Source organism: Drosophila eugracilis, unplaced genomic scaffold (genome assembly GCF_018153835.1).
Source record: "Drosophila eugracilis isolate 14026-0451.02 unplaced genomic scaffold, ASM1815383v1 contig_75, whole genome shotgun sequence".
NCBI classification, from domain to species: domain Eukaryota; kingdom Metazoa; phylum Arthropoda; class Insecta; order Diptera; family Drosophilidae; genus Drosophila; species Drosophila eugracilis.
Genome location: NW_024573645.1, coordinates 656769 through 666661, shown reverse-complemented (window position 1 = coordinate 666661; position 9893 = coordinate 656769). Strand labels below are relative to the sequence as shown.

Sequence of the window (9893 nt, the reverse complement as noted above, 5' to 3'; positions counted from 1 at the left end):
ATTTAAATTGTCGTAAAATGAATTTTATTGGCTCGTAAAAAGAAAAACCGGCAGTCGGCAATTAAATGCTAAGCAGAACAGAGCGGAACAGAGATAGAATGGCATTTTAACAACTATATAAACAAATTGCGGTTAATACCGAAACACAGGCCCGAAGTTTTATGTTCTTTTTACGACTTGACGCCACCGCCACCGCCACTTGAGTGCCAAACCAAACCAAAAATCCACTACGGCCAAAGCAGAGTCATCGAAAAAGACTCACTCAAAGATCCGAAAATCCTGCAGCAATGTCCTTGCTTGTATGATCCTGAGGGCTGTTCATTCCCCTGATGAGTGAGTGAGATTTCGAGTCAGAGTCTGCGGAGTTTACGACCTTTTTACGATCTGTTAGTGTGACACGATGACAATCAATATAAAAGACATAAAACCCAAGTTCCGTGACGTATGCCATAATTATTGTGATATCCCCTTCGTGTCTAGATACAAATGTATCTGCTGATGGCCCATAGACATCATTACTTTTACGAGGTGCCTCTCGGATGCTGCCGCCGTTAGTTTGATGCGATGCGATGTGATGTGAAGCTCCTCTGATGATGCTCGAGGAAATGGCGGTAAAATTTTATTCGAATGCATTTGCCTTCGCTCGGGGGCTCAGTGATTGCATATGGCTATGGTTTTTATGGCATTTTAACGATTTGTTTTGACGTCGGATTTGGCCAGCATCTTGATGAGCCCTCCGGCAAGGTCGCAGCTCGTTGACGCCTTGATTTACGCACTGCCGGAAGTTCATTTTGGTTCTTGGCTGAGCTCATAAATGTAGTCATAATTTCTTGTTCAATTTCTGTTTACAGCTTTTTTTATTAATATTTTGGGAAATGGGAATTAATATTACTTCTTTTTATATATCTATCTATGGGAATATTCAATCTGTATTGAATTTATTGGAATTATGGTGAAAATGCTTCAAAGTTTTAGATCTCTTATTAATATATTTTATAGTTTTTGATTTTTATTCAAACAAGACCTTAAAACTTAATAAAAATGATAATTAACATGTCTTAAATTCTTAAGTTTTATAGAAATAATATTACTTATTAAAATATGTTAAAAGACAACCCCGACTTCTTCCATTTCCTACTCTTTAGAACCCACTAGTAGAGGGTCAGTTTTCAAGATGGTGGAACTTGAACTGTCGTCTCCGTTTTTCCTCCAAAAACGAACGCTTCACTTGCAACATGTGTGGGGTGTCTGCCTCCGTTTCTGGGCCTGTTCAACGGGTTCCAGTTTCCCAGTCGAATGCATCTGAAGTGCACTCTGGCCGGGTGTGTGCGTGTGTCTATATCCATATACATAGTATGCGGTTATATTAAATCATCTGCTTGTAGTAAATCATGGCAGCAGCTTAAGCAGGAGCGGGTGGCACCACAAGTACAGCACTGACATCTTGAGGCATGTGGCATATGGAAATGAAGACATCTTTTGGGTCCAATGGTAAGTAGGCTGGGGGTTAGAGATACGAAATATAGAGAATATAATTATATTATATTAACTTAAAATTAACAAAAAGAGAGGCAAATTTCAGCTATTGATCTCAGAAAGACAATTAGACACTCAAGGAAAGGCAAAGGCAGAAACAAGGAGATCCTTGCAGGCGCCTCTTACTGACAGCCAAACAAACAACGAAAATATGTTTTTGGGAAATAAATCAAAATTCTCATATTTGGCAAGGATGAATGCGGCCCGAATCGTTCAGAGCGAAAAGAGAAAGTTGTTGGCCCTTTTGTTTGCCCGAAAGGCATTTGGCCATGCCGGTGGTTTTGTTATCAGATGTACGAAAGGCGCGATCAGACCCGAATATGCAACATATATAGTAGTACCCTTAGTACCTACCAAAGGGACAACACCACCACTACCACCACGACCAATTTTCCAGGGGATTTACGAATCCACCGTGTAACGAGGCCAGGCCTATGCCTCATTCTCGATTTGGGCGGCTGAGGCATATTTTTATGATTTATTACCAAGGCGGCTATAATCGAACCTGGCAGAGTCTGAACAATACCTGGGTGTCCTTTTTTTCTCTGGGTAGCGATAACAACGAGTCAAAACAAAAATCTCCTAAGGTCAGCTAAAAAGTATCTTTCGCCTTGGCATTTTTTACGCTCTCGAGGACATGTTGAAAGGCAGCATTACCATTTCCATTTACTATTTTCCATTTACCATTTTCCATTTCCCATTTATGGCTGCAATATTTTTTATGACACATTTTTATGATTTATGAATTGATTTGGTTTCGACTTTGGGTTTTCCTCCTTGATCTAATATTTTTTGTTGTAGTTTTTACGAGGGCAACCTTCGAGTCCTGGGAGGGCCTGTCTTGGCCTCAAAACGATTACCAGAGCATATTGGTATTATGATCACCTTCGGCGGTGCCGGGCTGTAATTGTTCTTGGGAAATTGGGCGTTTTAATGTGACTAGTTTTGTGGCAAACTGTCTAGGGAATGCTAATAAGTTGGCTGGAATTATGAGGAGTAGGTTAAAAAATAAAAGACTAACTTGCAAATGTGTTTTAAGAAGGTTAAATTTGGTGATAAAATGATCTGCAAAGATGATACTAGGTATGTAGTTCTTGATTCTTTGATTCACTAATAGGAAAATATGAATATCCTTAGTACCTCAGCAAGCTATAGATTGATCCCTTGAGAATGAAGATAATCCAACAGCTGGTTTCCCAAACTCAAAGCCCCTTGACCTGAGTCACTCGCACAAAAAGCAAACTAAATGCAAAATCTCTTTGGCGAAGTGCAATAAAAATTGAAAATTATTTAACCGACAACTCGACATGGTCTGCTTTTTGGAAATCTCCAGTGTTTACGTTGCGAAAACAATTGAAATCATAACAATAAAATCAAATTTGAAATTTGCGAGCAGTGGTGGGCGGTGGATAGGGAGTTGGGAGGTGAGAAGAAGGCAGGAGTAGGAAAGCTAAAACAGCCAAGTGGCGAGCGGGCCAATGGGCAACCAGTTGCGTCAGACCTGGGCGATGTGAGAAAATTTCCAGCACAAGCCCAAATAAGCGAAGGTAAAATGGCAAATGGGTGAAATGCTCAAGAAAATCAAGCCAACGAGGAGCGGGGCCAAAAAGAGCAGAGACAGTGAAACGAACGAAATGGCCATAAACTTAAGCCAAAATGCTCCCTCTGAGGCGGTGCGGGTTCCTCAAAGAGGGGATTGGGAAGGGGCTGGAGACTCAACCAACCAGTTCGGCAACGCGAACTCCGAACTTAATCGAAACATCAAAGGAAGAAAGCCAGCCACAGCAGCAGCAGCAGGAACAACAACAAGCCAGACAACAACCAGAAACTTATTAAAAACAACAAGTGCAGCTTGCTTAGCGAGTTGGCCAAAAGGGGGTGGTGAGGGGAGGAGGAAAGGGGAAGACAGAGGAGGGTATTGGAGTTGAGAATTTGGCTAGGGATTGATTTTTGGTGATTTAGGAAAGGAAAAGGGAAAATATATACAAAATATATTGAAAACCAGCTAAGAAATTGAAAAATTTTCATTCTTATTTAGCAGTTTTTACTTATATTAAAAAACTTAGTTTTAGTTTATAAGTTAAAATATATTTATTATTATTTATATTTATTCTTCAGTTTTTTGTTTTGATAAAGGCAAAAGTTCTACAAATCCATTGGCTTGAAAACTGTCAACGAAAGTCATAAAATATTTTATACAAATTTAAGATTTTGAATCTAAATTTGGTCGATAAATTGTATAGAAATTTAAGTAGATTTTTAGTGTATTTTTAAGAAATGCTTTTTTAATAAAATTTATATTTATTATGAAATTAACTGATATTTAATAAGTGTATTTAATTTATTTCCCAAGCTGAGTTAAAGAACAAATTTCAATCTGGCTTTTGTTGACTCTCAAATCTCGGCTGCACTGGAGGGCATTCGTGCTGTTTGTGCAGTGGCAGCACGTCCCAACCGACATCGACAAGCTGCACTGAGCGAAAATATCAGTTAGAGGGGCCGGGCTGAAAGGGGAGCACTCAAAATGGGCACTTTCGGTCGCAATAACCACGACATTTACGATTATTTTACGGCCACTAAAAATCAAAAGTGTAATTTACGGAACCAAACCAAACTGAACCGAGACGAACAATGAGACGGCGGCGACAGGGATAGCATGACGACCAGCGAAAGAGATGGCAACTGTCGACGGAGGAGCGATGGAATCGGTGTAGCTGTATCGGTGTTGCATCAGCTTAGATGATGTTGAATCCAGGAATATCGAGGGGGAGCAGGATTTCGGGGCGGTGCAAAGGTCAGTGTGGCGTGGGTGGTGCTCGATGGCTGCCTGGTGGGGGGCACCAAAACAAAGGCACTTCATAGATACTTCCTGTATCGTGAACTGTGGGAAGTATTACTATAGATAATATATTTCTTTAATATATATTTTCAATTAATTATTAATTTTAGGATTTTTTTAAATATATTCCGAACTGACATTCAACTTAGAGGTCATAAAAGAAAAAATAGAAATCTTATCATTGATTCTTATCACGTATCGTTATTTTAAGTTAATAATCACCATAAAATATTCATCTTAACAAGGTATAATTATAGATTCTAAAGTTTGTTAAAGAAGTATCTAAAATATGTGATTAGACATTTTTGTTTTTCTTTTTTCAGTATTTTTGCTAAATGGTTTATTTCTGAAAGAGAACAATTTAGTTTTCTCTTATTTTAATAAAGTTTGATCCTTCTTGCTTAATTAGTTAAATATTTTAAAAATATATATTTTCTATATTTTAATCCACCATGCACATTCTTTAAGCCCTGAAGATGGTTTCGAGTTTCCAATGAAGTGTGCTGAGGCAGAGAGGAAATACCGTGAAGAAAACCAGTTGATTCCTAACTGGATGGACATTGCCGGCAGCCAAATGAAAAGCGGTCTTTGCCTTCTTCGGTTCCTTTCTCTGCACTTGCTGGCTGGCTCTGTCTCTGTTATGGCTTGGATCTTCTTTTATTTTTCTGGCCATCACATGTGTGCAACTCGAAGCCAAACAACTCCAGTTCTTAAACCCCCCTTGGCCCACTTCTCCTGATTGCGATTGGTGTTCTGTTTTAGCCGTTTTAGCGGATGGCGATGGCTGGCTGGATGGCTGGCTGGCTGGCTGCTGCGCTTGTCGAAAGCGCATCGCGTTGAAAGATGATTTTCATGTTTTCCCCAGCCAAACGTCTTACAGAGTTCCCCTCCTTCCCCCACAGTTTTGAGCCGGAATCGTGGCCCTAACGATGCTCAAAGTAATTTTGTTGTCTTAACCGCGTTTACTGACATCTTGATGCTTTGATTGCTCCGATTTTGAATGGAATCGTTTGGTCCGCAACACCCGCACTTGGCTTTATGCCCCATTGCCATTATCGTCTCTGGCAAGTCGGGGAAATTGAATTGAAGTCTTTGATTGGCAATATGCTCCGTTGACCCCTTAACAAGTTGCCAGTCGATCGTTAAAACCAGAGCGGGAAAATGCACAAAGAGGCAATATAAAGAAAAACACGGGAATGTCGGTTCTAAAATTGGCCAATTTAATTGGAAAAAGTAATATACTAGTTGGGAGGAAAGTGATTGAGTCTTTTAAGGTTTATATTCTTTAATAAATAACTAACAAAGATAGCCAACTATTTTTAAGCCTTTAAATTTTAAAGTGGAAAATACTTTCATAAAGTAATAGTAAAGGTTTTTTATATTTTTGAATAAAAACTAATGTTTAAATAAGCTTTTTTGCCTAAACGATGGGAAAATGTTTTTAATATTTCTTAAAAATAACTCAATTTCACATAAATATCCCAACCAAAAAAAAGGTTTCTTTTTGATTCTAAAGAAGAAAAATGGAAAAAAAAGTACAGAAAATGATAGCCCTGTACAGTAGTGACAGCACAAACTCTGTTAGCTCTGTTAATTTCGAGAAAAATAAATATTTATTTTAATTTTATCGTAAATATTCCTCCCATTTATTATTTTACAGCCCAATAAGTACATATTTACCAAACATGATATTTTTTAGGCCTCTTGCCATCTCCTAAAATTTTAATTTTTTTTCCTAACATTTAAAACTTTAACATTCTCGAATGTTACGTAACATGGAACAACTTCAAAGGAGTAACAGTGGCTCTAAAACTAGACAGGCACACTGATTCTCAAACTTTGAATGACATAACCCATAGATGGCGCAAGCATGCAGTGTTGCCATCTAGCGAAAAAAACCAGCAGCTCCATCCTGGTTTGCCGTTAATTTTTGAAAAGGAGTTATTGGTTTTCTTTTTTTTTAATTAAATAAATATTAACACTGATTCCAATTTTGGGCTGTTTTAAATATTTTTTCTTCTTTTCCTCTGCTTATTTCTTGCCAAGAAATTTTTTCGGTTTTTGGTCTTCTACTGAGAAATCGCTCATCCGCCCCTTCAAGCGACGTCTGCGCCGCAGCGAGTGCAAACTGGAAATGTGGCGCGGTGGTTGAACGAGCCAGAAAAAATCCAGCATTTCATCACCACCACCAGCATAAAAATGGGCTTGGCCTTTGCGTTTGAGTGAGTATTTCGAGGCGCTCGTTCTCCTCCTCAATTCTTCATCCATAATGCTCCTCTACTCCTGTCTCTCTTTTTTATATTTTTCTGGGTGATAGCCCGTCGGCTCTAAAAGTATGAACTCCATGAAGAAATGGTACGTTTTTCTTGTAATATTATTGGTGTTAATAATATTATTATTTCTTACATAAAATCTTTTAGTTAATTTGTTTTTTTTCTTTTTCTAAGAAAACTTTAAGAAAGTTTTGCATCTCCGCTGAAAGGCAAAGTTAGATCTACCTAATGTTAGTCAAGACTGGATAGAAATTGTTTGATATTCTATAATTCATATCCATATCTATTTGTATAACGAAATTTTATATCCCATTCCACTTTTATTCTTAACTTTTTAAGGTATTTCTTTATTTTCTTAAGAAGAAACCAAAAAAACAAACTCTTACTTCAAAGTCCATTGTTTTGGTGAAAGACTTTTCCACTTTAAAAACGATGTATTAAAATATGTTTTATATTTGGACAAATAAAGCCGAAAAACATTCAAAAAATGACAACAAAATGAAACCAATAAGATAAGTCCTAGGTTGCATACTCGCTTTCCACTTTTCTTACATTTAACTTGCAATCCAAAGCCGCTCTTGACCTCTGATCAAAATAAAATAAGTAACTAAATGCTTACGTGAACTGAAAACTATTCCAGAGTAATTGGCAGATGTTGCGCTTGAGTATTCATCACATTCGTTGCCGTCGTGGTGTTGCAACTTCCACTTCAGGTTTGCGGCACAACCTAATTGAATTCATAGAGCGTGTTGGCACACCCGTACAGTGAACACCGGTAGATGGGAACGGTAGCTGCCTGACGACTCCATAAAATGAGAATTATGAGTGAGACATACTCCTTGGCTATGGTTTGAAAACCGTTTTATTTGAATTTAATTCAAAGTGTTTCTAATTTCGCTCGAGGCATTGATAATGTCGCAGGAATAAAGTCGTCAGCCGGGAATGGACCGTGGAGTAATTTCATTTCACGCTGCCTCAAATGAAGTGCGCAATTCTGACAGCCGGAGAGAGAGAGATGGGGAGGAAGCATATAGAAACGCTCGACCTTGCCACCATCGAAGTTGGCTGCCCATTGTTGGCCCGGTTGAATCAAGTTTCTCAGTACAAATTTGTACAATTTCATATTTGCCCAGCACCACAAAACGACGCCAGACAATGGGAAACTGCTTAAAGATAGCTGCCGGGGCACAAAGCACCCCAGGAGCGTCTCGTGGTGATTATGGACTCGGGTTGAAAGTCGGGTTGAAAGTAAAAAAAAAAAAAAGGGCAGATAAGTTATTGTTTCGCCGGGCGAGGAGCAACCCCTGCAAAGGGATTCGTAAAAATAGGACAAGATATAGATACACTCTCATACTCACATACAGACTTATTCATCTGCCCGGAGGGTGCGTCGTAAAAATGAGTTACGAGTCCTGCCATTTTAAATTAAAATAGCAGGCAGCCTCCATTGTGGCAGCAAGATAGAGGCCAGAGATGGCAGAGCTGGCAGAGGCAAAAGGAAAAAAGGTCAAAGGCCACACATTTCCAACCCTGAAAATCCAATCCAGCGGACAAAATGGTCATGTTGACAGAAGTAAATCTCTTGAATTATCGCATTAGATGCCGCATTCTCACAGATACGATTCTCTCGGCCCGATGAAGCCATGTCGTAAATAATCGAGATCGGAACGTCGCCGGGGCATTATAAAGGATTTTCGGGCAGCCCTGTTGATTTAAGCATTCTTCCTGTGTTTGCTTAGCATTCGAAAAGGGTTCAAGATTATTGCCACCCTAGAGTCGAAGTTTAGAAATGCCCCCAAAATTGATCGAGATTTTCAGTTTTAAACTCATTTGGATGGAAGTTTAATGGGAGTTATAGATATTAACTTGTTTATTTACGTTTCTATTAAGTTATTTTTTAAGGAAAATAACTCATTAAACATTTTGTTAAGTCTAAGAACAAGTCACAACAATCTCTCAATCAACAAACAGTATCTAAAGCTTGATTGTTCTTAGAACTCTCCTTATATTCCAGCTACTTTACTAGAGAGTTTATCAATAAACATTGCTTTTTAAGAAAATGACAAGTAATCTTCAGCTTAATGCATATTTTATTACCTTTACAACATTAATAATATTTTGGAGATGGCTTTGAAGAACAGAAATCACAAATTACCTAAAGATTTCAGGAAGCAATATCCTAAAACTTTAGATTCAGATTCAGGATATATTCCTAAAATTTTTAGATAATTTATAAGACATCTGAAAATCCTTTTCAATCCTCCAACGAATGGAATATTCCCACCGAACCCACTTTTCACTGAACCACAGTAATGGTAAAATACTCCTCAGGAGCCACCAGATACTCAAACTTGCGAGTGGCCAGGCGCATGAAGCACAGCTTGTTGGTGGGGTCAATGTCACGGACTACACTCTGGCAGGTGTTCACCAGGTAACCATTCAGATGCTTCACGATCGCCTGGGCACTTGTGTTATCGAAGGACGTCTCGGCCACTGCATTGGCCATATTATCGGAGACCACATAGCCCAGCGTATGCTCCGATATAATCCGCTCCACGATGTTTCCATTCTGATGGATCACCTGCTCCAGAATGCGATTCATTGTTTGTCGTGTTTTTTGGGTAGTGAGTAAATTTGTTATATGTTTTGCGACTGGGAGTGGGGTTGACTGGTCTGAGTGATGTGTGAGGGAGTATTGAAGGTATTTTCAGAGGAGAGACTGTAAATCTGACATTTTACTTGATTTTTGTGGAAGAGAGTTCTTGGATCCTTGAAGATTACAAGGAACTTGAACAGAAGTGTAGGTTTTAGGCTCTTTTTACCCGAACACAGCCAAAGTTTCTATCGTTTTCTTACAATTTAAATTTAATATAAAACCATGTTCTTAGCTGAGTCTTCGTTGGGCAGCAGAAAATCTTTAATTTAAGATAACATTTTTTAACCATACTAATAGGCACCCCTATAAAAGGTACTTACGACCTCTCCCACTTCCCATTTACCCACTTTTAATACAAAAAAACCACCATGTTCGATATTTTCATATTGGATTTATAATTATAATTACAGCACACGCCTATCGCGTTGATTAAATAAGTGTTGGTCTCCTCGCCAACAGCTGGCAATGGGTTCGATTTTGGAATAAATTAAAAACTTATCGGAGTTTCCTTATCTCGCAGCGGCCTTTGATCCCCACTCCCCCACGGATTGCCCTGGAATGCCATTGAACTTGCCCTCCAATTGGAGGC

At 38.7% G+C, this 9893-nt stretch overlaps 1 protein-coding gene across 1 annotated transcript; it reads right to left on the bottom strand.

Annotated features, from left to right (window-relative positions):
- Window positions 1-8720: 8720 nt before the first annotated feature.
- Window positions 8721-9366, bottom strand: LOC108113819 (dynein light chain roadblock-type 1). Its single transcript, XM_017224527.2, has one exon. The coding sequence runs from the start codon at window positions 9248-9250 to the stop codon at window positions 8945-8947; it is 306 nt and encodes a 101-aa protein (XP_017080016.1). The 5' UTR covers window positions 9251-9366; the 3' UTR covers window positions 8721-8944.
- Window positions 9367-9893: the final 527 nt, after the last annotated feature.